Source organism: Pelodiscus sinensis, chromosome 27 (assembly GCF_049634645.1).
Source record: "Pelodiscus sinensis isolate JC-2024 chromosome 27, ASM4963464v1, whole genome shotgun sequence".
Classification (NCBI taxonomy): Eukaryota; Metazoa; Chordata; order Testudines; family Trionychidae; genus Pelodiscus; species Pelodiscus sinensis.
In genome coordinates this window covers 13,539,296-13,567,239 of record NC_134737.1, presented here as the reverse complement: position 1 = coordinate 13,567,239, position 27,944 = coordinate 13,539,296, and the positions used below count along the sequence as shown (strand labels likewise).

Genomic DNA, 27,944 nt, shown 5'->3' with positions numbered 1-27,944 from the left:
TCTAGCAGCTCAATACCCAAAACATGGACTACTCCATCCTGAGACTCCTCAGGACTGGGCTCAGAGGCCTAACCAAAGGAATGTACGTGGAGAAAAGTATCCCATGGCAGTTGTGTGGGCTGTCTGAATTAGAATAATACAGGGTCAGCTTCAAGAGACCTCCCAACTGCAGATAAAAACCTCCCTTGACCGGAAAGGCCTGCTCTACTGGATAGGATGCACAACTGGGGTTACCCTGGTACCTCAGTCTGCTCCTTACTAAGGCCATGGTGTGACCTTGCAGGGTTGGAATAAGGTTGATGTTTCAAGGAACCATTTAGTGTTGGGATTTGTACGGAATCAATTTCCTTGGAAGTGCTGGGAATGTGACACGACAGACTCGGCTGGACTTTCAGAACCATAATAGACCCATCTGGAGGCACCTGAGGGCACGTTTCACCACTCTAATACGGCAGTTAAACTAGGGGCTTTGCACCAGCCAGCTGAATAAGTTCTGTTTGTTGACGTCTCCTTTAGGATCCATGAAAGCAATGAGCACTTCATCCCAGTATTGATTGCAGCCTGCTTGGTCCCGCTGGAGGACTGGACCTCCCGAGATCTCTTCCAGCCCTATGAGTCTGTAATAGCAGACGTCCTTTGTCAGATGACAGCCCAAGACCCAATGCTTGGACAGCCAGGTTTGAGCACTGCAGCCAGAAAGGCATGAACAGAGGCACTTGCTGCTCCCTCCGGGCTAGCTTTTGTACTGTCCTGGACGCAGCAGAGACGGTGGGAAGACACAGTGACCGTGCCCAGCTGAGAAGTCATCCCGCTTCACCTCCTGAATCCTGACAGGCTGCTGGACACTCTCTTGTTTCCAGAGGCAAACAAGCCAGTTCTCGGCTTACCAAAGTGACTTAGAGATTTCGGGGTACAGGAGCCCCTCTGCTAGTCCGATTCCTGCCACATGAAGTGCTGCTGCTCATCTCCCTCTCGGTGGCTGTGCCCAAAGAAATGGCATTTTACTCTACCCAGGACAGAAGACACTCTCTGGGGTGGGGCTGATCATGTTTCTTCCTTCCCAACTGCTATGAAAACCCTATCAGACCCTGCCTGGCACAGCCAGAACATGTCCATTCCCCCTGGAGGGAACAGGGGAGACCTCCATGTGTTCTTTCCAATACCCATTCCCTGAACTTGAACTGGGGAGATCTAGCAACAAAATCATCCTTTGCATTCACCCGTTGTGGGAGCAGAGGAGAAGCAATCTGAGCTAGGTCTTTGCCTACAGGTAAGACACAGCACCATCGAACGGGTTACCTGCATCGTGGAGCACTGACGCATGCCTGTGGACAAGCTCAGAAGTCCCCATGTGAAGTGAACCGCTGCAACGCCAAGTTTCCATTTTGGCAGTATCCTGGAACCTTCTAAGATGTGCCCCTGTACCCGATGCCACTCATCCTCGTGACTGTCTGACCTCCTCGGCATCCTGCGTCTGCCCTGAATCAAGCTCTTCCCAGAACGACATTACTCCGTTTGCGTTGGCTTTCTGCGCAGAACCCCGAGCAGAACAAATGGGCAGGAAGAGAAGCGACTCCCCTTTTTCCCTATGGCCAACAGGCTGCTACCATGTTCCTGAGCAGTGCTAGGAGCACACGGACGCTCATGTGGCAATTGACTCCCCCAGGGAAAGGCTGCCTTTCCCTGCTTTGACAGGGCACTTGCAGAACACTCATTAGGCACTCGAGGTGTTCCAGACAGAGCCCTGCTTGGCTTGTCCCCAATGGTGAGGCTAGAAGCAGCCCAGGGAGCGGGTTGCAGTGCTCTGCGCTGCAGCAGATGGTGGATTTCATTCATGCTGTGGCCTTGCCATGGGCTGCCAATGCGGGAAATAGGACAAAGCTGCCCTTGCATGTCTTGCACAGCTCCTTTGGGCAGCGTCAAAGCAGAGGTCCGTACCAGAAGGGACCGTCTTGTCACTGACATTTGATCAATGCCCTTGGCAGCCCTTTTGCTCACAAATGGAGAGAAGCTAGCCCCATGCGGGAGTCTAACTGGCAGATCGATAGATAGTGGACTCTGCACTTGTCCCAGCTCCCACTTACCACACGGCGAGCAGGCTGAAGCCACCAGTGTGAATGATCTGGGGACCCGGAGAGGCAAACTGGATTACCAGAGTGCTATCAGATGGTGCCAAAATAAAGTAACCGGTCTCCCGGCTGAGCCATAGTGCTGCAGGCTGGCGCCTGGCTCCCCTTTTACAGGAGGGCTCCTGTGATGAACAGGACTCTTCTCCACAAGCAGGAGGCTCAAAGAGATTTTGCGCCAACATCGCTGGCACATTTCCGTTTGCATGAAGTGAAAAGGAGCTAAGCCGCCACACGCAGCCGTCCATTCCGAAACCAAGAGCAAATTCATTCTGAACCCTGCCGAATCAATTCCCTTTTCTCCCACCCCAGCAAGATCACTCACATCTTTTGTCCAGAAAGAGATCCCAGTGCCTCGCCGCCTCTCCTTGGGCCGCCGCCTCTCGCGGATGGACTGCTTGTTGGGAGATCTGTCGTCTACATCCTGATCGTCACACTCTAGCCAAACAAGGAGAGACTGCTTTGCTTTACCTGCCTCACACGAGTGCTTCTCAAAGCCCCAGGGACCCTTTCAAACTGGTTTGCTACAACAAAAGGGCTGGTGATGTATTATACCCCGGATGTTACACATGAGTCTTCCCCCTACACCTAACACTTTCCCCCAGAATGGGGGGGAAGGGAGGCGGGAGAGAGGAAGAGAACCTACAGGCTGGGGGCCGAAGGCAGCCCCTGGGTTGCCTGGATCTGGCCCCCAAGGCTTAGGGCCTTCCCCAGCATTGGCGATTCCAAGCAGGCACTCCAGCTCCTCCACCCCACACTGCCTCCAGCCCCGACTGATTTTTCTGATCTTCTAGGTCAGTGGCCCCCGATCCCCTGCTGTAGAAGAGTCCAGAAGGAGACTGCCCGCTCTTCTGCATAGCTCCAAACACTATGTGGAGCATTAGCTTAGCAGCGCTGAGCTAGGATCCGCATGGCCCCTCTAAGCAGATGAGGAGAGGACAAGCCACTACCTCTTACTCTTGTCTGCAAGACAATAAAATGGACCACTCCACACGGGGCTTCGATGCCCGTTCCAGGCATTCTGGTTACACACAAAGCTGCTCGCCCCCCATAGGAGTCTCCAGCTAGAAAAGCAGGAAATGCCTGAGATTAAGTTTGTGGACACCGAGTACCCTGGCCTGGAATACTAGGGCTGCCTTTTCGTTTGATAAGGTACGTACCATTTTTCTCCATCTCCGTGGCTGTGCTTTGGAAGTCTTCTGGGTTCACCGAGTCAGGGCCCAGAGCCCGGCTTGTCCGGGCCAGCTGAGAGCTTGTGTAAAGAGAAGGGGTTGACGTAGAGGGAGATACAGGTGTCGTGGGTTTGTCTGTTTGTACCGGGCACCTTAATCGCCGATAGACAGACTGTAAACAGAGCCATAAATAAAGGTTAGCAAAAAGGTACTGAGGAGAAGACTGGACTTTAGCCAAAGGATGTAATCACTCGGAGTTTACAGCCCCTCTCAGTGCTGGCCAATGGTTTAATCCACACCTTGCCACATGGATTATGAAAAGAGCATAAAATGTAATCCATCTGGCTGTCATAGGTGTAAGAAGAGAAAACCAGTCATTCTGGCTTGCGCAGCCACAAAGAAAACAGCTGAAGACCAAATATCTGCCCTGCTTGATCCAGGCTGTGAAGACTAGCAGGTGTCCTTCACAGAAACTAACTGTCCTGAAGCTGAAGGGGGCAAAGATGACAGGACCATTCTATATCAATCGCCATTAGTGTGGAATAAGTTTTGTCCAGTGCTGTGATCTCACTCCTGCAGAGGTTTAGGAGAACATCACCAGAGGATGCGGTTTGCAGTGGGATGAGGCATAGAAGTGTGAAAACACAATCTGGGCTATAGAAAATGATTAGTAGAACTACCATAGAGTATTCCAGAGAGAAGATTAGGTATCACAGAGGCTTCCAATATCTACCAAAGAGATGCTGGAGTGAGGCTCCTTTTACTATCACGTGGCTGTTATCAGCTTCCATGTACATTGCCAGTGAGACGATTACCAGTTACGTAATAGGCTTAGTTAATTCCACTCTCCACTTTGCATAGGAAATCAAGTCAATGGTGAGGTTCTGTAGAAAGGGTTCCACATCTTATGTATACAATGAGTCTCATGCTTTTCATTGGACTTCGCTCCAGCAGGGTGTTCCTTTTGCAATAAGCGATCCAAATCACCAGCATGCCCGGGGAGAGGACGAGCTAGGAGGAGATTTCCTCTATCCCTCCTGCCCCACAGCCCTCATTACCTGAATCCACCAACTCCACAACACCGGCAAAGGAGCATTAGGGCCTGGCCGCAGTCCTGATGCCTATTGCCAGAGGGGTGGAATTCTTCTTTGATCGGCCTTCGCGTTCCATGGAATTGCTACTTAAATGATTTATTGTGTCTGACAAGCGATGTGTCAAGTAGAGAACAAAGCACTCGCGAAGCCACAGTACGGCAAGACGATGGCTTCATTTTCAAGCACCCATACGTCTGGATTCATCAGGCCTGGGCCATTTCTGACTGTACTAACCCTCCTACCTGCAATTCCACCAGGAGACAGTCAGAAGAATTTGACCCGATCTCAGTTGTCCTGACCCACTGAACTCTGAAGCAGTGGCTAGTAAGGAAAGATAGATTACCTCCTCGTCCTGGTTTCTATTCCACCAGGGCCGGGTCTCCTCCTGCTTCTCACCGCTGTCCTCAGCACGCTCAGGTTTCTCACTGGGTTGCTCCTGCGCTTGCCGTTCCCCTCGAGACCGGCTGAAGGTTCGTTCAGCCTCCTGCAGGTCTGTGAGCGTTACACCCTGGGAAGCAGGAAGACCTCATCAGTTAAGAACATAAGAACGGCCGTACTGGGTCGGACCAAAGGTCCATCTAGCCCAGTAGCCTGTCTGCCGACAGTGGCCAGCACCAGGTGCCCCAGAAGGGGTGGCCCGAAGACAATGATCAAGTGATTTGTCTCCTGCCATCCCTCTCCAGCCTCTGACAGAGGCCAAGGACACCATTTTATCCCCTGGCTAATAGCCTTTTATGGACCTAACCTCCATGAAATTATCTAGCTTCTCTTTAAATTCTATTATAGTCCTAGCCTTCACAGCCTCCTCTGGCAAGGAGTTCCACAGGTTGACTACACTCTGTGTGAAGAAGAACTTTCTTTTATTAGTTTTAAACCTGCTACCCATTAATTTAATTTGGTGTCCCCTAGTTCTTCTATTTAGGGAACTAATAAATAACTTTTCTTTATCAGCCCTCTCCACACCACTCATGATTTTATAGACCTCTATCATATCCCCCCTCAGTCTCCTCTTTTCTAAACTGAAAAGTCCCAGTCGCTTTAACCTCTCCTCATATGGGACCCGTTCCAAACCCCTAATCATTTTAGTTGCCCTTTTCTGAACCCTTTCCAAGGCCAAAATATCTTTTTTGAGGTGAGGAGACCACATCTGTACACAGTATTCAAGATGTGGGCGTACCATAGTTTTATACAGGGGCAGTAAGATATTCTGGGTCTTATTTTCTATCCCTTTCTTAATAATTCCTAGCATCCTATTTGCCTTTTTGACCGCCGCTGCACACTGCGTGGAAGTTTTCAGAGAACTGTCCACGATAACTCCAAGATCTCTTTCCTGATTTGTCATAGCCAAATTAGCCCCCATCATACTGTACGTGTAGTTGGGGTTATTTTTCCCGATGTGCATTACTTTACACTTATCCACATTAAATTTCATTTGCCATTATGTTGCCCAATCACTCAGTTTGGTGAGATCTTTTTGGAGTCCCTCACAATCTGCTTCTGTCTTGACTATCCTAAACAGTTTGGTATCATCTGCAAACTTTACTACCTCACTGCTTACCCCTTTCTCCAGGTCATTTATGAATAAGTTGAAAAGGATTGGTCCCAGGACTGACCCTTGGGGGACACCACTAGCTACCCCTCTCCAATCTGAAAATTTACCATTTATTCCTACCCTTTGTTTCCTGTCTTTTAACCAGTTCTCAATCCAAGAAAGGACCTTCCCTCTTATCCTATGGCCATATAATTTACACAAGAGCCTTTGGTGAGGGACCTTGTCAAAGGCTTTCTGAAAATCTAAGTAAACTATATCTACTGGATCTCCCTTGTCCGCATGTTTGTTAACCCCTTCAAAGAACTTTAATAGATTAGTAAGACAGCATTTCCCTTTACAGAAACCATGTTGACTTTTGTCCAACAAATTATGTTCTTCTACATGCTTCATAATTTTATTCTTTACTATTGTTTCGACTAATTTGCCCAGTACTTAAGTTAGGACTTACCAGTCTGTAATTGCCAGGATCGCCTCTAGAGCCCTTTTTAAATATTGGTGTCACGTTGGCTACCTTCCAGTCATTAGGTACGGAAGCCGATTTAAAGGATAGGTTACACACCCTGGTTTGTTAGGTGCTTCGTACCCCTGACAACCCTTCCCGTTAGCTAGACAACAAGTTCAAGGCAGGTACCACTTGTTCACAGTGCCTACCACAACTCCTCTTAATGCCCACAGAGGCCTCTTGCCCCATCTACTATATATTTGAGGGAGTTTGTGTGTCTTCCTGGCTGTCCGTCTGTCTGAGTCTGTTTGTTCAACAAAGCCAACTAACGAGTGAGGGCCCCCAAGTTTGGTAGGCAGCTTCCTCTAACAACATAAAGCAAGGCCAGGAGTTGGTGGTACCAGGACAATGAGATTAGGGGTGATATTTACAGGGTAACAGTTACCTGACACCTGAGCAGCCCCCTGTCCGCGGCCCACTGCTCAGTGAGGAGGAAGAAACAGTAACAAGAAACTTGGAAGTGGCAGAGGTGCTTAATGACTTATTTGTTTTGGTCTTCACCAAGAAGCCTGATGATGAAGGAACACCTGACGTAGTGAATGCTAGTGGGAAGGGAGTAGGCTTAGAAGTTAAAATAAAAAAGAACAAGTTAAAAATCACTTAGAAAAGTTAGATGTGTGCAAGTCTCCAGGGCATGATGAAATGCATCCTAGAATACTCAAGGAGCTGATAGAGGAGGTATCTGAGCCTTTAGCAAGCATCTTTGAAAAATCATGGAACACAGGAGAGATTCCAGAAGACTGGAAAAGGGCAAATCTAGGGCCCACCTATAAAAAGGGAAACAAGAACAACACAGGAAACGACAGACCAGTCAGTTTAACTTCTGTGCCAGGCAAGATAATGGAGCAAGTAGTTAAGGAATTCATCTGCACGACACCTGGAAGATAAGGTGATAGGTAACCGGCAGCATAAATTTGTAACGGACAAATCATGTCAAACCAATCTAATATCTTTCTTTGATAGGAAAATGAGTATTGTGGATAAGGGAAAAGCGGTGAATGTGGTATATCTAGGCTTTTGTAAGGCATCTGAAACGGTCTCACATGATATTCTTATCAATGAACTAGGCAAATACAACTTAGATGGGGCTACTATAAGATAGGTGCATAACTGGCTGAATAACTATTCCCAGAGTAGTTATTAACGGTTCACAATCCTGCTGGAAAAGAGTAACAAGTGGGGTTCCGCAGGGGTCTGTTCTGGGACAGGTTCTGTTCAATATCTTCATCAACTATTTAGATATTGGCATGGAGAGGATGCTTATTAAGTTTGCAGATACCACCATGCTGGGAGGGGTTACAACTGCTTTGGAGGATAGGGTCATAATTCAAGATAATCTGGACAAACTGGAGAAATGGTCTGAGGTCAATAGGATGAAGTTGAATAAGGACAAATGCAAAGTGCTCCACGTAGGAAGGAACAATGAGTTTCACACATACAGAATGGGAAGCGACTGTCTAGGAAGGAGTATGGCAGAAAGGGATCTAGGGGTTATAGTGGGCCACAAGATAAATCTGAGTTAACCGTGTGACACTGTTGCAAAAAAGCAAACATAATTCTGGGATGCATTAACAGGAGTGTGGTGAGCAAGACACAAGGAGTCATTCTTCCGCTCTACTCTGCGCGGATTAAGCCTCAATTGAAGTATTTTGTCCAGTACAAGAAAGGTGTGTAGAAATTGGAGAAGGTCCAGATAAGAGCAACAAGAATGATGAAAGGTCTAAAGAACATGACCTATGAAGGAAGACTGAATGAATTGGGCTTGTTTAGTTTGGAAAGGAGAAAACAGAGGGGACATGATAGCAGGTTTTCAGGTATCTAAAGAGTGTCACAAGGATGAGGGAGAATTGTTCTCCTTGACTGCTGAGGACAGGACAAGAAGCAACGGGCTTAAACTGAAGCAAGGGAGGTTTAGGTTGGACATTAGGAAAAGCTTCCTAACTGTCAGGGTGGTTAAACACTGGAATAAATTGCCCAGGGAGGTTGTGGAATCCCCATCACTGGAGATATTTAAGAGCAGGTTGGATAAATGTCTATCAGGGATGGTCTAGACAGTATTGGGTCCTGCCATGAGGGCAGGGAACTGGACTCCATGACCCCTTGAGGTCCCTTCCAGTCCTAGTATTCTATGATTCCATGAATCCTGACTCCTGCCCACCCACCCTCAGCCCCTTACCCCTCACTTCTGACTCCTGCACCCCCACACCTCCTGCCCCAAGCCCCTCTTCCCCCAAACCTTATTCCTGCACCCCTCAGCAGCCCCAGCCTCCTGCCCTGAGCCCCTCACAAACCCAAGCCTCTGCCCGAATTCTTGCAATCCCCACACACTCCCAGCCCCGAGGCATTAAACCAATATGTACATACAGACGCCATCTTCAGCACATGCTCTTCTCTGGCACTTGCGTAGCTCAAATACACAGCTTGTTTTTAAAGAAGTTTGGAGGAAAAGGGTTTGAATGGTGAGCACGTATACCAGATGTCAGCCTGGGGTATATTTTTACAGTCTGGTTGTAATCATGTCAAACCAAGACAATCAGTATTTGTAACAAACACTGTTATGTCTTTAGAGAGCTCCTGAGGCACCCTGGAAAACCAACATCTGTCTCCAGCCATGTTTGGACTTGGAGAACAGCAATCTGCCAAGCCAATTTTTCCTGATGTTTAAAACGATACAGATTTCCTGTTTTCTATTCCGAACTGGGTAACATTCCTGCTGGCTGTCCAAACAATGCCATGGTTTACCCTATAGGTGGCTGCGTTTCAGCAGATTAAATGACCCTTGTGTATTGTTTGAGAGACACTATGCCTGCAAAGGGCTTTGAGACCCAAGGTGGTGACAGCATGCAGGTGTTTAGAAGCAGCACAGTTACGTTTGCTCTTTTGCTAGTTACAAGAGATATGAACAAAATCAAGGAGGGTGTTGCTCATCTGCTCTGGCTGCCTGTTCTCCAGAGGGAGACAAGCCTCTCTCCCCATTAGCTAGCTAGGGCATGACAGAAGTAGGACTTCAGGAAGGAGGCAGACCAGAGCAGCACACAAACCAAGGAACACAGATGCCACACTACGGACTTAGGGAATAAGTGAGGATATGCTCAGTACTATACAAGCAGAGGAAACCTGAATCTACCCCTTAAGAGCTTCCAGTTAACTCAGGAAAATCGGAATTGCATTGCCCAAATCAGACTTTAAAGCCCACACTTCAATTTCTGGCCCCTGCCCATCATTCCAATTTTAAGGTCACACAAGATAGAATGGTGTCCAGAAGGCAGAGCCTGGCAGCTCCAAGGGGAAAGCATTAAAATAAGTTACAGAAAGTTTGAACAACAAAATTCTGTTGGTGACCATGGTGCAGCCAAAAGAGTCTGGTCCCAAGGCTGAGATGAAGTGCATTTAAATACGTGCTTCGTCTCTTGACGCAACCGAGAACTAGGGGCACAGCGGAGGAAAGAATGATGCTAATTTATTATATTTCAAGACTTCTTTGATCAAAGGACTGTAGAGCTGCCCTGGCACCTTTTATAGGCCCCAACACATCTCCCCGAGGGGGGCACAGCGATGGAATAGCACCACAAGTTACCCCTGCCCATTAAATGCCAGCTCCTCACCTGTGTAGACCTACGAGTCTGGCGGGCCTGTCTGGATCGGGCCTTCCTTAGGGACTCTGCTTCCTCATCCCGCACGGGAGTCAGATACGACCTGAAAGAGTAAGGAACACAACATAAAATCAGACACTGCGTGTCTCCCAGCAATGACAGCCCCCATCCTGTTCCATGCACGCACTACTCTGGCTTAGTGCGGTCAAGGGAAGGACCCCTCCTGCGCCTGTTTTAGGGCACACTGACGTTTAGGGCACCTGGCCGATTGCTGCAGCTGCCACATTCGCTGTAGTATCGTCCAGTGAAGACGTCTGAAAGGTTAACCTGCTAGAGGCATCCTGTGCTACCCTGTACAAGACAACTCCATTAAAAAGGCACACTGCATACGGTCTGGGATCCGTCACCCCCGATCTCCAGCATGTCTTGATACTTGACTAAAACAAGTGTAACCTCATTTACCATCAGAGTTTAGAGGTGAACAAATCCCTAGTGTGCACCAGCAGGATGTTACATTTTGATTAATCAGCAAATCAAGTAGTCGATGGAATTTCCTTGGACTACGATGGAATTTCCATCGACTACTGGATCAGGGGGAGGGGGCCACTCGCTAACCCCTGCTGCACCTCTGTCTCCCCTTTTAAGCTGGCTTCCCTCAGCACTGACTCCTGCTTCCTCCCACCCCTTGCTGCCTTCAGTTTGGTGGGAGCAAGGGGGAGGGGGGAGAACACATGTAGTTGACTCAGCTATTCAACTGCTCCCTAGCGCACATCCCTCACTGCCTTCAATTTGCCTTTTTCACAACTACGCACAGATCTGACATGCCCAGTTAGGAGTTAAAGTTCTATTTTTATCCACATGAAATCTGTTACAGACCCGTATGGAAGTGCGGGCCTTCTGAAGAGACATTGGCTAGCTAGAACACTAGAGGAACTGGTTCCAGCACACACTTTGAAATAAACCCCACCCGATCCTCAGATACCGAAAGGTGACCCATTTACAGCCGATAGAAGAAACCACTTTACACATCGGTTAGCACATGGAATTCATTACATCTAGAGACCATTAACACTAGTCGAGTTCAAAGAAAGTTGGATGTTTATATGAGAACACCATTACATGTGACCTGAAGAATGTTTATGAGCCTTCCTGCTTCAGGGCATGACAGGTGTCCCCTGCATGAAGGGACAAGCTGAAGGACATAAGGGCAGTCTAAATCACATTTCAGAAACAGTAGGATACACATTTTCTATACTCTTCGACACAAATGGAGAGCATTCGCTCTGCACAGCACCCAGAGACCTTTCAAACTCTTTGTATGAAGAGAGCAGTTACACAGTCAATTAATTAATTGCAACAGAGCAGCAGTGACATTTAGCAGCTTGCAGAAATCACGTTTGAGCTGAAGTAAATGCGTTCATTTACTGCTCTGAACAGCACCTAAGATACTGCGTGCCGGAAAAAAAGTAGGACTTGCTAAGTGACTAAAATACATACCGCTAAGACATAGGTCCCATGGAAAGTCTAAAAACGAAAATAACTGGACCATTCCAACGAAATTTGAAAGTACATAAAGTTACAGCATGCTCCACATTCGTACCCAAGACTGTAGCAAAAAGTGTCTAATATATTGTGCTTGAGAAACATGACGTGATCACCTGCATTGAGAGAATGCCCACACAGAAGTGGGTAGAATTAAAAAGGACACCAGAGGCCTGTCTTCTAAAGAGCTGTATCTGTGACGAGTCACTGCTGGGAAGCCCTACCTAAGACGGGATGAAGTCTTTGAATAATTTCCTGGATATCCCGTGTTAATGTGTTGGTGATGCATTCATGGAGCAGGAAGTTGTGTGTAGGAGGTATAACTGAATTCTCAAAAGGACAGCAGGAGAGCCCAGTTTGCAAAGCTTTCTTCTCACTCCCAAATTTAGAAAATCTTGGACTAAGTCTGCATCAAAGTGACTAGTGAATCTAGGCACCCACCACACAACACTCAAAGGGGCTTAGTTTCCAGCAGACAGGCGCTCAGCGTCTTCAGGAAACTGGGCCCCTTTAAGAAGTCTCAAGTTGAAACGCCCACCCCCCCCAAAGACTGAGCTGTCCCAGCAGTGACTGATGGCTTTTGGAAATGAAGGCGACCGTTTTCATTTTCCATCACTCGTCACAGAAGCCATGACTTTGTCGAGTGGTCATTTCAAAGCTGAAATACGAACACTTCTCCACCCTGCTCTCCCAGCTTTTCCCCTTGGTGGGCATCTGCCTGCCTCGCCTGGAAAGGCAATCGACAGCATCACATCTCACGCCAGGTGCCTGCTCCAATTCTTGCCAATTATTTCCCTTGCAATGGTTGCAGGAAGGGGTTACACAACTTTATCCAGCTTCAGGCCTTTGGGTAAGGTGACCCCTAAACACTAGTGCATGTTACACAGCGCAAGGGGTACGCTGGAGGGGGGTAGGGGTTGTGGGATCTCTATCACTGGAGTTATTTAAGAGCAGATTAGGTAGACGCCTGTCAGGAACGGTTTAGATAGTGCTTGGTCCCGCCGTGAGGGCAGGGGACTGGACCTGATGACCTCACGAGGTTCCTTCCAGTTCTAGTGTGCTAGGATTCTATGCTTGTGGAATACAGCAATTTAGGATCTTGAGTTAAGTGTTAGTTTCCTCCTTACTACCCCATGACAGCACAAGCACCGTTCAGGCTCCAGCCACACAGATCTATACACTGCCTAGCTCTCAGCAGCCAGGCATTTTTGGCTGGAGGAGGTGACTGCACAGCTTGAAAGCTTGTCTCATTCACCAACACAAGCTGGTCCGATAAGGTATAATGACACCTACCTGGTCTGCCTGACAGCACGACAGCCATGATGTTCCAGACTTTTATTCCAAATAGCAATGAAGAAGAGCCCTTTGCCTCAGGGATATTAAGGTATGTGGGGATCAAAACTCAACCTCACTGGGGTCTTCATTTAGCTCCCAGGCTCTCTCATCACAGGGCACTTGATAAGTCAGCCTGAAAGTGTTACCAATCCAGAGGGTGCACAAGTCCTCAAAACTTTGACTTAGGTCTACACCACAACCCGTGTTGAGGCAGCGTGCATTGCTCGGTGTGTGAAAAAGCCACCCCTGTGCGGCACACGTTACGCCGACATAGGCTGTCCACACTACAGCCTACGTTTAAGATAAATGTATTCTCGTTTCAACAGTCACACTGCAGCAGCACAGCTGCACTGGTACAGCATTCTACATGCAACCACGGCCACATGTGTAAGGTCCGCCCTTCTAACGCCACCCGTACCCGGCAGGTTCACAGACCAATGTTCTCAGAGCAACAGTCATACTAAGAATAATGCAGTTTGTGCAGACAATAAGTACATGATTTCCATTCATTTCAACAATGGTGCCAGTGATCACAGAGAAAGGCTATATTCAAGGCTGCTCATTCTACGTGAAACTCCACCAATGTACTGGGGACATGCTCCCCATAAATCCTACCTTTCTAGCTGCTGGCTAACTCTGAAATGTCCTTAATAGACAATATTACAGGATAGCCTAGAGAGCCAATTTTTTCCCTTAGAAGCCACAGCTGAATTGTGTTTCACTACACGGCTGGCTATGAACAGCACAGGTTACTGCACTCTAGACAGCTTGAGTAATTTACAAAAGGTTCAGCCCACAGATAAAGCCAGCACTTTGAGTTCCTGTTCCTAAAGGTACAGTATCACTATTCAGAATAATGCAGCAATTTCATGCTGATCTTTTCAGCTAGCAAAGTGGAGCAGGAATCTGCCACCTTACAGATATTTATAACGTTGCTAAGCATCTTCAGGGGACTTGTGACAAGGCAGCTAACTCACTATGCTTTTTCATAACCAGGGATTCTTTATAAAATGGCAGCATTTGCAAAATAAATCATTCCTTCTAGAAAGGAGCCCTTCTGGCAGGAGAGCACAGAGAAAGCATAAAGAGGTTACCTCCTAGCGCAGGCCTGCATAGCAGCTGGAAGGTCAGGACAAGCTCGGAGATTTTAGGAAAGGTAGCGAACGCCTGCAGGACCAGCACAGTCTCCCTTGGAAACTAGTGGAAGTCTGCACTGTCGCAGCTATCCCCGCAAGCTTGAGGTAGGGAGAGACTTGCCATTTGCTAACGAACGGCCTGCAAGCTTCGGGGGGGGGGGGGGGGGGGGGGAGAAGAGACGCAAGCGCTGTAGGGAACAGTGTGGATAACAGTTCCCAAAACACAATCCATTATACAGGTACATATTTTATGCACTAGACAGCAAATCAATAACCAGTCTTACTGGGGAGGAAGCAAAAAGGCTCCTCTCGCCTGATCACACATAAAAGCAGATCCTGAGTGTTCCTCTTTTGTGCTTCATTTATTTCACCCTTGCACTAGCACGTCCCATGCATCACTCTCAGTGTAAATACGGATTACATCAGTAGCCAGAGAGCCAGCTGAGGAACGTTTGGGACACCCGACAAGCAAGAAGCGAGGGATGCGTTGGACGGAAAGCAGTTTATGCAGAAAAATCAGAAAGGCCTGAGCCCGTCGATGCGGAGCAACTTACACAACTGAGAACAAGTGGACAAACTTTCAGGATGTAATATTCTAAGCATGCCTCACCTTATTGTACCCCCAGGTGTCTGAATAGGCTCTTTGCTTGCAGTTCCTAGTGATTTTGCCTTAACCTTAGTTTAGAATGTGGTGAAGGGTTAGGTTTAGACGGATTAGATTTTAGATGGGAAAGTGTCAATTTCACCACACACAAACCAACAAAAATATTTCCACCAGTAATAAAAAAAATGTACAGATAGGCTAAGAGGAAAAATGCTGCTTGGAAACAAAGGCAAAATCCAGTGATTGAGATTTTTGAATTAGGCTTGTTACACAAATGGACTTGCCAATGATTTAAAGACATACACTTTGATTGAGGAAATTTAGTTTGTACACTTTGCGGTGAGGTCGACAGGCTGTTTTAACTATTTATAAACCTTTAATTTTTTCCAATCTCAACATTTACTATCATTAAATGTCTCAATTTCCCACACTCACAGGGTTTCACCTAGGGACCTTTATCAGTTAATTGAATAGTTTATTAACTAAATGAATTCTTATCGGTTACTCGACTATTCTGTAGTCCCCAGGGGCGGGACCAGCAGCCAGTGCACTCCAGCCCTACTCCCAAGGAGTCCCCAACCACTCCATGCTGCTGACTCTGTATCAGAGGCAATAGAGCAGCGGTACCAGGCAGGAGTTGGTCTGCGAGGGGAGCCAGTTTAAAAGCCAGCTTGCATCACAGACCAGCTGCCTGTCGCCCCACACAGAGGCAGCATGGGGTGGCAGCATCCCCTGTCCGGGCCAGGGGTGGGGGGAGGTCTGACCTTCCAGACACAGTGTGAGCCGGAACTAAGCCCAGCTGCCTGCCTGGCTCCTAATGCACTTTAAATGCAGACCTGCAGCAGGGGTAGGTCCCAGACCTGGCGCAAGCCAGGACTGAGCCAGGCTGCTGGCCAGCCTGCTAAAAAACGTACTAGTGGAGAGGAGGGGATACGTGTAGTCTATAGCATTCACTGATCAGTTTTTGCTGTATCAGTTAATCAAATATACTATTACATCCGTAGTTTCAAAAATCGATGAGTATTTTTAAAATTACTTTAAAAATCAATATTTGTCTAAACAAAAAAATAGCAACTGAATATTGCCAGTCTATGACGTGTTGTCCTGCTTCAACTTGTATGTGAAAGTCTTAACATTAAAAAAAAGTAAGAGTTCATGAGCTATGATGATCCATCCTGCAACATGATTAAATGGGTAACAGAAATAAAACTGAAATGATCTCTATGCTTAGTGGTACCTGACACTCAAGGTCTCCCCACTGCCCCCCAAAAAAGGTTCAGAGGACATGTGATCAGAGTCCATTGACTCAAACTACAAGTGCTCCTTTACCCCTCCTCCTCTTTTGCCACAATGCTTACAAATCCCGGACAGCTGTTCAGCAGCTGGTGTATTGAGCTCGCTGCCTATCAAACCATCCAGTGTTTTCTTACTGCTTCACTGTGCCCCCCTATCCGTCTGTACTCTAAGAAATGAAACAGTGGCACCGAGTCTGGACTAACTCAGACAGCAGGAAGGGAAACAAGGAAACAGCCGGTGAATGTTTGATAGTGCAAAGGACTAAACCACACACAGTAATTTGGCCGTCACCTTTCATCATAATCCCCAAAACCGATGGTTGACTAAGCCCTATAGAGAAGCCTGGAAAAAATCTGAAGCAGAACTGAGCCTTAAACCGACTGATTTCTTTTTAAAAAAATCCAACGTGTAATTGAGCTTTGCTGTAGATCTTCTATTTTAAATGCTTGGGGGGGGGGGGGGGGAGGGAGGAGTTGGGGGGAAAGGTTGGTTCCTGTGGAGGTTTCTAGCCAGGGAAAAATTAGATGCCCATAAGGGAAATAGTACGCACAAGAGCTGCCACGTACAAGGTAAACAGAGAATGGAAAGAATTCCCTACGCTCGCTTTGTGTCTATCTATGGTTTAGCTACACTAGCTGCAAAGTTGGCTCAGTGGAGTTACGAATTTCAGGTTGGCTTCCCTTAAAGGTAGCAATGTGTTGTCTGAACTCCAGGACCCAAGGTGCAATGCTGTATAATCGCAGAGCAAGGGCGAGTGGCCCATGCTGTGGCTTCCACGGGCTTCCCTGTTGCGTTAAAGCCGCCCAAACCCCTCTCGTGCTCGTGGCAGAGCGCAAGGCATTTCCTGAACAAAAGCCGGGAGCGCAAGGTGACGGAGCGCAGCAAGCAGGCCTGAAGTTATAAACACTTCCACAGTCTGCTGTGAGCCGCACCCCTGCCCAGCAACAGAGACATCTCCCCGGCGGAATTACAAACGGAACGAGGACACAAGTTATCCGAGGAGTAGAGGATGGAACAAGCCAGGAACAGAAAGGAAAGCCCAGCAAACACGGCTAAGGCAGCTCTCTGCTGCCACCTTATGGAAGAGATTTCACAGAGGTCTCAAGCTGCAAAAGGGGTTAAACCAGCCAGAGATCCATGCTCACAAGCTTATTTAATACTGTACTGGCAAATGTTTCTGTAACTTGTAACCGATTGACATACACTGGATAGCTAAGACTGCCGTCTTTATCCTACTCAAAGCCTTCAGTTTTATGCTGAAGATACTCAATATTCAATGCTACCGGGCTTCTAGTGACAGTCATTCTTACCAAGATGAATGGATGTGACCTCGCCTTTATTGCCGCAGCTTACGCGTATGCCAAAGCTGGTACACAAACTCTAGAGAAGCTAACTTACTTACTGAGCACCAGCATTTACCAGCAGGTGCTGGGAGGCAAAGCAAATTTAACCAACAGCCCATTTTAAGCTGAATAAATTCTCAGCTATCCTCACTGTAGACAGTCCTATGAGTACACCAAGACGTAGTTAACCTGCAGGGGCCATTTTGGGGAATGTGGTATATATTAAAAAAAAAATTAGATATATGTTTCGAGAAAGAACCCTGAATGGACAACTCACAGACAGCCTCATTTGCCAACACTGAGAAAACAAAGGGGGTGTGTCAGTGTCTTTGATTAGTAGGAGAGAGAGGTAAAGGGAAAGTCTGGAAGTGAAAGGTAATTTTACCTGCTCTTCGTGCCATTCTGTCCCTTATTCCAGTCCCCTCTGAACTGCTTAGAAAACACTGGAGCTATCGACTTCTCCTGAGCATTCCTCTAGATTCCTGCGGGTGCTAGAAAGCCGTGGAGGTAGCCATTAGGCGAGCCAGCCAGCCCATAGCCTGGGCTTATCAGCCCAAATTCAGTTTCTTCACTGCGGAAAAAAAATGGGTGCCAAATCCAATCCCCACCCTGAACACTCTGGTGCAAATCGATCCAGGGGCTGAACGCCTAGCAGCACATCTGCTTGCTTTTCGTACAGCAAGCCAGGCTCTTAGAGCGACGCCCCAGCCCTCACCTCAACCTTTCCCAAACAGCAGCAGCCCGGTTTCCGATAACGCAAAAGCAATCCTTCCGCGGCCGAACATGGAAAATCAGAGCGCCAAAGAATTCCTACCCCTCCCACGTCATCCCACCGACACTGGCAGCTTTTCTTAAAAAGGGACAATTTTATCTGTAAGAGATTAACTGTAAGAACATAGCAGATAAGAGCTTTCAACAGCAGGTGCTGGGTGATTACTCACTTCGGCACAGAGAGACCCTTTAACTTTTTGCTGTCCTTTGCTTACCCAATGTGTTGCAGGAGGAAAACACCCTTTCCCTTCTACTTCAGGCGGTATGCCCTAAGGACTCTTCAATTAGTATCTCAGGTCCTGACAAACTGCCACAAGACTTAAGGCGACTTAGTCAATTGGAATGCTTTAGATCAGATGTGTTCAAACTGTGGGGCATTCCCGTTTGGGGGTGCCTGTGCCAGCCTCCACCCCATGACTCAGCTCCATGGGCCATCCAGCCTGTGGATTAGCATCAACATCTGCTGTGGCCATGCTGATTTCCACTCCTGGCAGTATCTGCACCCAGCACTGGCTCCGCCCCAGAGGTCATCGGATGTACCTTCCCCTACCCTGAAAACCGAGGGGCTAGAGGCAAAGGGGGCAGGTATTTGAAATGTCTGGGTGTAGGCAATTCAATTTAGGCTGGATTGGCATTCTCCAATAGCACTGGGGAAAAACCCTTCGGGTCTAATCTTCTGGCCACCAGATTCCCATGCTGCTTTGCAGGGGGCTCTAGAAACAGCCTCAAGAGCGAGCAGCCAGACTAGGTTTCCGCACTCCTGCTGGGAGAGTCCTTGCGTTCTGACCCCTGACAAGGCAATCGTGAGGTGCAACCATCTTGCCAAAATCTGCTCCTCCTACGGCACTGACGCAGGAGGCCTGAGTTGAGCAATTAATACATAGGACAGAACTTCGCCATCTACATGCTGCCGCTTTAATTAGCAACCAGATCTCTGGAACCCTTTGGAATTAGAGGACAGGGAAGGTATCTGCCAGAGATGTTTACCTAATGTCAGGCAACTTTCTCTGTCCATTGGAAAAACGCTTGTTTGAGAGACTTGCACTTCTCTTAAGGAGTAGGGTGTAGAGTAGAACAGGAGAGAGCAAAATGCCAGACTCTCCCCAGAAGCTGAAAGACACAGGCCCAGCACTTCTAGACACACTCAGCCTGGCCTGCACTAGACGATTGACTGCCAGCTGTGGATTTTTCACATTCTGAACAAAGTAGTAATACTGGGTGTGTCTAAACTACAGGCAGTCCCTGAGTTACGCAGATTCGACTTACGTTGGATCCGCAGTTACGAACGGGGCCCTCTCCCTGGTCTCCAGCAGACCAGGGAGAGGAAGCAAAGCGGCGGAGCATGCGGGCAGCGGACAGCCCAGACGTGCGTCTGGGCTGTCTGCTGCCCGCGTGTTCCGCCGCTTTGCTCCAGACGCCTGTGGTACAGCAGCTGGGGCGCTGCCGGTTGGTCCTGTAGTGCCGCTCCTCGGCGCTACTGGACCAACCCAGCAGCACCCCAGCTGCTCTACCCCAGGCATCCCCAAGTCAGCCACTGCTGAAACTGACCAGTGGCTGACTACAGGAAGCCCCTGCCCCGGGCTTCCTGGAATCAGCCGCTGATCAGTTTCAGCAGCAGCTGACTTGGGGATGCCTGGGGTTCTTAAGTTGAATCTGTATGTAAGTCACAACTGGCATCCAGATTCAGCCGCTGCTGAAACTGATCAGTTTCAGCAGCGGCTGAATCTGGACGCCAGTTCCGACTTACATACAGATTCAACTTAAGAACAAACTTACAGTCCCTGCCTTGTACGTCACCCGGGGACTGCCTGTACATGGCTCCGTCGATGGAGCCACGTAGATTAGGCAGGACGGCAAAGGGAAATGAAGCAGCGATTTAAGTAATAGCCGCTTCATTTAAATCAAAATGGCTCCCGCGCTGTGCCGATCAGCTGATTGTTGGCACAGTCTAGATGGGGATCTGCCGACCCCAAAACCCTTCGTCGTGAAATGAGGCTTACAGGGTCTGCTGATGATGGGTTGTGGGGTCGGCAGATCCCTGTCTAGACTGTGCCAACAATCAGCTGATCGGCACAATGCAACGGCTATTTTGATTTAATGGAAGCGGCGATTATTTAAATCGCCGCTTCATTTCCCTTTGCCGAGTAAACTCATCTACATGGCTCCATCGACTGAGCCATGTAGTTTAGACGTACCCACTGACCCAAGCCCTGGTGTAGATAGTGGTAGGGCAACAGGAGAATTCTTCTGTCAATGTAGCTACTGGTTCAACCTCTCTAGTCTGGCATGAGTTTAGTTAGCCAGATGTCTATTTAGCATGTTACAGTCAACACCCAAATGACAACAAAAGCTAAGTCTTGGGCACTTACAGCTCACTCTATTAACCTCATTTAGCATGGACACTGGGGGTACGTCTAATCTACATGCCTCCGTCGACGGAGGCATATAGTCTAGACACACCCTAATTGACGGGGTGTTTTTTCCTTCCCTCCTCACTCCTCTTCTACTTTTTATTTAAGCTCTATGCCTCTTGCTCCATATGTGTCACCTGAAGACGCGGGTTGTGCCCATGAAAGCTTACGATACCATCTATATATTTTTTGGTTAGTTTCTAAGGTGCTACAGGACCATTTTTGTTTAAGGTTTTTTAGTTACAGACTAACACGGCTACCAGTCCTGGCTCTCTGTGTTCTGTGCTGCTATTTAGCTCTGATTTACCCCTCTATCTCAGAGCCCAGCAAGCAGCAGCAGTGTTGGTGATGTTGCTAGGTCATCTCCCATGGTTCGGCAAATTCTCTTGTTCAGCACTGGTCAGGTCCCGAGGGTGCCGGACTAGAGAGGTTCAACCTGTAAGGTATATTTCATGCACTACAACAGTATCTACCGTAATGAGTCCTCCCTCGAATGATCCCTAGAGCCCGTTAATGGTGCACGGTTTCAATCAGCACTCCATTAACACACATTCAGGAACCTGCAGTGCACACCTGGAAGACCTACGTGGACCAATTAACATGCAACACATTAACATGCTTCAGAAGCCACACGGCCATAGCCCACAGTACTGCTCTGTGCAGACAAGGCCTTAGGCACAAGGCACCACTGCTGCTTGTTTCATTATTATGCCATCAGGGTGGTTTGTCAGTGTCCATCAGTTAGAACTGAAAATCAGAAGCCCTACATGCGAGCTGTTCTGCAGCATTAGCTGGGTCATACCAGGCGGGTTTGCCCGAATAGCTATGCCAGCGAGACGTCTATGTACTAGGGACTCCCCCTGCCTTTGAAAATCCCTAGGGGAAGCTCATACCTGACAGCACATGGGGAGCCACTCCACACCAGCTCTGCAGCCAGCATCTAGAGGCCGGACACCTCACAGCCAGATCAGACAAACCTGACTGCCAAGCGCTCCCACAAAGCCACGCCTACTTCCAAGGGACGGCAGTAACTGGACTTGGGCTGCATTCAGACCGGTGGGGGTTGAGGAAGACATCCCCCCACACACACCCATCCCGCTCGTGACGCTCAATGCAAAGGAAGGCTGTGAGGAGCCGTGGGCAATGCAGGGCAGGGGCGGACATGCTTCCTTGGGGAAGTGAGAAAGTGCTATGACAGCAGCAGCTGCGACGGCCTCTCAGCAGCATGAGGATCTTTCACTGGAAGCGAGGATCATCCTAGCACCTCAGAAAATCCATCGGAGCAGCAGAAAGCCTGGCAAGAAAGCGAGGGGAGCCCTTCGCACCCCAGGAGGGGCAAGGAGTTAGCTTTGCACACGGAGGGGAAGGGCATGGCAGTTAGATTTTTAGATGCTGCTTCCAGAAGCCTTTCAGAGCATTTCATTTACACAATCTTGCCTAAACTGGACACAGGTTTGACAAGAGGGAACGAGACCAGAGCAGCACAGAAAGAGGCATCCTGCCAGCTAGCAGGATCTGCAGGAGAATGCTGCAGCAGGGTTAAGAGGACACAGCATACCGCTGTGTATTATATACCAGCAGCGGTGTCATCCATTTATTGGCATGGGAGGGGGCAGCAGCTAATGGGGGAGCATGTGACCTCCGCACGTGACTCCTCTCCACCCCCCGCAATGATCCACCCCCATACCGGGGGGATGGAAGGGAAGGGGAACCGGACGTCTACCTGATGCATGGATGACTTTGGAACCGCAGCAGTGAAAGGAGCAGAAGATGGGGCATCTGGGCAGCCCCACTCTTACAGCTCCTCTGGTGCAGCTCCCCCGCCCCAGCCCTTCCACACAGCTGCATATTTCTGGGGGTCAGAGTGCTGCCCTGCCAGGGGACCGGGCTGGGGGCAGGACAGCTGTGCGGAAGGAGCTGCTGGAACGGGGCTGCGGTTCCCAGGAGAGCCATGTAGTTCAGGGCTCACCTAGGAACTGCAGTGGGGGGGAAGGAGAAGAACACGGCTCCAGTAGCCCTCCAGCTCTCCTTCCGTGCTTAGCTACAGAGATGGTCTGGGGCGGTACAGCTGCACTGGTCTTTCCAGCCCACCACATGGACTATAAAGACCTTGCTGGTACGACAGACCCGACTGTCCTACTTGCACTGCTGCATACAAGTATTTAAAAATCAGCTCTTCCAGCAGCTGGATACGGTGCATTCCCACTCCACAGGGAAGTCCACATGGATTTGCAAGCCTTAAAGAAATGCTGCAGGAGGTGTGATGTTAAGGGATTCAGCATTCACCAATGGCAATGTTTTGACAACCAGAATGCAGTGGCAAAGACTTGGCAAGAGATGGCAGAAGCAGCCAGCACTCAAGACAGAGAGGTGTGTCGCCTGCCACAGAGCAAGAGTATCCTAGACCACTTCTCTAGTCATTCCTCCGAAACCTGAAGTGTTTCACTTGAATCTGCTGGCTTCAGACAGGCTAGCGTCGTACATGAGCGGCATCCCAATGGTCTAATATTAGCTGGTGGGCTTGTTTGTGTGTTATGGTTGCTAGGAGGGGCGTGGCGCTTTGGAAACACTGTACAGAGCAGAAGGCTACTTTGACAGCTGCTCCTGGGAACTGAAATCCATACAGCACTTCCCTCTCAACTATCTGCTGTTAGCCATTATCAAGCTCATTTCTTTGCCAACCTGTGCTTTTCCACTGCGGCCACCCCCTCCGGCTTCAGCCCATCCCCAGCTCCGAGCTGAAAGCCAGCAAGTAGTTGCTGTTCCAGTCGCTCGGCTGTTGCAAGCCTCCCTATTAACAAACAGGGCAGCTTGAACCCACAGGTAGAGCAGGAACGGAAACGCTGCGTTGGAATATGCGAGTGGGGGTGAGGCAAGGATTTGGGGGCTCCTCTTCATAGGCAAGAGTTAAATGGCTCCCTAACAAAATTCAAGGCACTGAAAAGGACCCTCCATTGTGTGTGAATGGTTCTAACCTGGCCTATAATCCCAATCCCTCTGAAACATCTTCTCTGCTCAACCTGCACCATGACACTATTAAATCCGCACTGGTCATTTTACCAGCCTCGACCAGCTCTCAACAGAATAGCCGCGGCAACTGCAACATGACAAAGACTGCGTAGCTGCAAGTGACGATGGCTAAATTTCCAGTTGGATAATTTGCTTAACTTGGTCTAGTCAATTAGTGTCCACCTCCCAGCTGAGGGCAAGGGCTTTAGTTGATTCACTGGACCAGTTTGTCCACTGAGTCAGATTTTGCAAACTGCAAGTTCTCTCTCATTTCTCCCCTCTCCTCTGCCCTATAAAGACAAGCTTTAGCCCTTATTCTAGCAAAGAAACATCTGCAACCTGATGGGATATGGTCCTCATGGCCTACAGTATCGGAAAGAGGGCCAGTTTCCTTTTCTGAAACTCTGAAGCCTAGTGAAAACATCTGACCTTAAGAAACCCTCTGAGCTAGCTGATAAAGTAGTCACTGTTTTATCACAATACCTCTTCTAAGGCCAGAAACTCACCATAAACACTTTGCTGGCATAACAGCTACTATATATTTGAGAAACTTTGTGCATCCATCTGTGTCCCTGTCCGCCCATGAGTCTGATTGTTCAAGAACTCCTCCTAAACCAGGGGTGGGCAAAAGGGTCTCTGTAGGCCTGATCCGGCCTGCCAAGCAGGTTGATCCGGGCACTTAGAAGTGCTACATCCGTGGTCACCAACCAGTCGATCGTGATCAACTGGTCAATCACGAGTCCTCCACCAGTCGATTGTGAGGCGTTTGGGCTCCCCCCATCCTCCATTTTCCCCCCCACCTCTGTGAAACCCCACTACCTACCTCCAGCGTATTGCTGGCTTCCCGCAGGGTGGATGGAAGTCCTGCCTGAAGCTTTGCGCCACTTCCAGGGGTTCCGGAAGTGCGCTGGCTGCTCCCCTCCCACAGCTCTGTGGCATGCTGGGCGCGCTGCGGGAGGGGGTGTTGGCCCCGGAGGAGTGCAGCAGCTTCTCTGCCGCAGGAGGGGTGAGTCGAATGCAGGGCTTTCCCTGCACTGTGGGAGCAGGGTTTGGCCCCGGGGCAGGCACGTGCGGGGGGTTGGCTGCACTGCGGGAGGCACGCACTGGCTTCCCTCTGTGTATATGGGGGGAGAATCTTGGGAGGAGGCGGGTCATTGCCCCCGTTCCCTCTCCCCACTCCCGTTTCCACTCCCCAACCTCAGAAACCTGTCCCCACTGGCACGCTATCCCCTGCCCTCCCGGCACCCTGTTCTCTCCCCCATCTCCAGAAACCTGTCCCGCCGGCACCCTGTCCCCTGCCGAAGCACCCATTAGCACCCTTCCCCAGTACTATGTCCCCTGCTCCCACCAGCACAGTTGAGGACACATTACTGAAGCTGGGGGGGGGGGGGAGAGCGAAGGGGAGTTGGAGGGTTTTTTTGCATCTCACTTGTGGCCCCAACTGACTTTTCTGTGGGTCAGTGACCCCTGACTCAAAACAGGTTCCCTGCCCTTCTCAGAAAAAGACAATGCAGAAACTGTGTGTTTGACACAGTATTTTATTTGAAAATGAAGCCTGGCCAACAAACCCCCAGCTGGAGCCAAGCCCCCATCTGGCCACAGCATCATGACACTCCTACACTCCCCTTTCCCCCAGACCCTCGATCTGAGCCTGTCATACACTGGAACCCCCTGCCTTGAGCCCCCTCACATACTCCAACCTAAATTCCTGAACCCTCACATCCAGAAGCCTGTGGCTTACTTAGTACTCTAACCCTACATCTGACCCCCTCCCCAAACCAGCATCCCCTTATCCACCTCCTCCCTTATCATACCTTAAGCATCCAGATTTCCTCCCAGAGCTTGCACCTCTCACCCCTTCCCACACCCAAATCCCTCATTCCCACCCCGGAGCCTACACGTCCTGCCTCAACCCAGCGAGGGTATGGCTAGACTGCAGGAGTTTTTCAGGATTCCGGGTATAGCCCAGAAAAACTCTTCTGCATCCAGGGATGCATTTGTTCTTCCACTTTTTAGTGGAAGAGCAAACATGATCCTTCAGTCACCCCAATATTCCTCTTCCCACGAGGAATAAGGGGGCTTCCAAAAGATGGGGTTTTTCTGACATTTGGTTCAGTCTAGACAGGCCAAATGTTGGAAAAACCTCTTCCTACAGAAGAATTGGGGAAAAAAGGCAGCAGTATAAGGGTTGGGGATGGCAGGTGATAGAGAGGAGGAGAATAGAGAGGGCGGGGCTTCAAGGAAGGGGCAGGGCGGTAGATCTTGGCGTGTTCTGTCATTTAAAAAGTGATCTTGGATGTAAAAAGGTTGGAGACCACTGAGCTACATGCTCCTGGCAGGATGGGAGGAGGCTTTGCACGCTCACCCGCCCCCAAGACCTGGTTGGCCTGGTGGCAGAACAGGGAGCACAGGAAGTCTCCTCCCACCGCCAGGGCCACGGGTGCCTGGGAGGAACTTCTGGGGGGGGAGGACAAAGACAAAGACACTCCCCCACCCCCAGACTAATCGTGGTCTGTGGGTGGGAAAGCATCCTGGCCCCTGCCCCTACCACTTGAGGCCCCACCACTTCAAAAATTTCTCAAGTGGTCTCTGGCAAAAAATTATTGCCCACCCTGTCCTGAATGGTAAGAGCTAGGACCACCAAATTTGGTAGGAAGCTTCCTCTTATCATACCTTAAGCAAGGTCAGGGGTTGGTTGTGCCAGGATAATGGGATGTGCCTGGAATGAGTGTTTCTCAGACAGAAAGGGAGGGGTGTGATAGCAGGGACACATACCACAGAATGATAACAGGGGTGCAGAAAGCACCCCAACCAAGAGAAGCTGGCAAGCAGCCTGCATGGCCCTCAGCCGCTCTCAGGGCCCACCCCCCTAGGAATTCAACACACCACCCAACCCCCTGCCCTAAGCCCCTCTTCACTCCCCAACTCTGACTCCTTCACCCCCGCACACTCCCAGCCTCTTGCTCTGAGCTGCCTTCATTCCCAAGCCTCTGCCCTGACTCCTGCCCCTCCCACACCCCCAGTCCTCTGCCCTGAAGGACCCAAGCAACATCGTGGTGCGTGTGCGCGCACGTATATGTAGATTAAGCTTTGCAAGTCAAGCAAAATGGGTCTGAATTTTAAGTCAACACAAAAGACGCGAAAGCAACTTAGAGCCAGCACATCAGGAAGGAAAACGTTGACGGAGGTGTCCCTCCTGACTCAGGTGTCAAAACAATAAGTTTGGGGAAATATAAGGATACACAAATAAAGCCCTTTTGTTGTTCATTTACTGAGGAGATTACTTGAAAGGTGCATATTCATGAAACCTTGGATCATGGGTTTGACTGAAAACTATCAGCTGTGTCAGAGACTGAATCCTTGGGAGAAAAATCCACACAAATCTTACTAATAGTTACCTTTCGTCTTCTGTAAGTGCAGCCCTAGGATGGGGTTTTGTTTCATACGGGTAACCGTTCTACTTCCAATATTCTTACTATTCATTTGAATCTTTGAATCTGTCCCTGGATAATAAAAACGCAAATGAGTTGATGCTAACTGCGTCTCAGCGTTATGGTATTAAAGTCAAACAAGCTGAGGTCCCTTTGGGGACAACAAATGTGGCAATTTCTGTGAGTGTCCAGTGATGAGCTGAACGCTGCACTTTTAGTGACCTACAAGGTAGACCCCAGAGAGGAGCCCCTGGGTGGGTAGCAGACCAATATGATCAGGAAGTTCACCACAGCTAAGCATAGCCAAGTCAGTCTCTCTCGCTCTGTGGCAAGTAACTAGGTAACTAAATCCTGGGTGGCACAAGGAACCAACACACTGGCAGGATTTACAGTTTGCTGGTTTGCTAGAGATCTTACATCCAAGCACCAGTAAATTAGACTTATTTGAATTTGGAAAATGGCAATAGAGCAACAAGCAGGCTGCGCAGAGTGCACGCTAAGCCCGCCAAAAAGCAGCAGTGTGTGCAAATTGCTCTGTTTCCTGCAGGAAAAAAAAAGACTACGTGAGAACCCTTCTCCTAGACGACGACATGAACCATGAAGACCAGTCAAGTTCTCCGAGTGCATACGAGGAGCCAGGAACTGCAGAGCTGGGCAAAAAACCCACTTCCCAGCCTACAACTAAATGCAGACTGGATACAGCTGGAGAGGGGAAAAAAATAATCGCATCTGGAAGCCTTTCAGTTCCAACGCAGGTGAGAAAGAAGCGATATCAGCATGAGATCAGTCTTCGGAAGCTAAAGGAGGAGGGTCGTTCTTGCAGTGGAGGACACGTCCACCGGCCAAAATCATCCAGACAAGACAAACTGCGCCCTGCATGCAGAGACTGACTACTGAACAATAGCTCCCCACTTCTGAAAGAATACGGGAGCTGCCTGAGATTCCAGAAAACAAGAGATTCCCAGGCTGCTCTCCAACTCCTGGAGAGAGAGAGCATTACTTATTAAGTGAGATGGCCATCAAAGAG

The 27,944-nt window shown here is 49.1% G+C and overlaps 1 protein-coding gene across 6 annotated transcripts in view; it reads right to left on the bottom strand.

The window, feature by feature from the left end:
• PPP1R12B (protein phosphatase 1 regulatory subunit 12B) overlaps positions 1-27,944 on the bottom strand; it is a 151,488-nt gene that overhangs the window by 59,584 nt on the left and 63,960 nt on the right. For 5 of the 6 annotated variants that reach the window (XM_075910196.1, XM_075910200.1, XM_075910194.1 and 2 more), the window contains 4 exons: positions 10,052-10,142; positions 4,736-4,900; positions 3,287-3,470; positions 2,452-2,564 (listed from right to left, as the gene is read on the bottom strand). In XM_075910196.1, coding sequence (XP_075766311.1) covers positions 2,452-2,564; positions 3,287-3,470; positions 4,736-4,900; positions 10,052-10,142 — 553 coding nt within the window. The remainder of the gene's footprint in view (positions 1-2,451; positions 2,565-3,286; positions 3,471-4,735; positions 4,901-10,051; positions 10,143-27,944) is intronic. The other variant, XM_075910199.1, reaches the window with a different exon arrangement.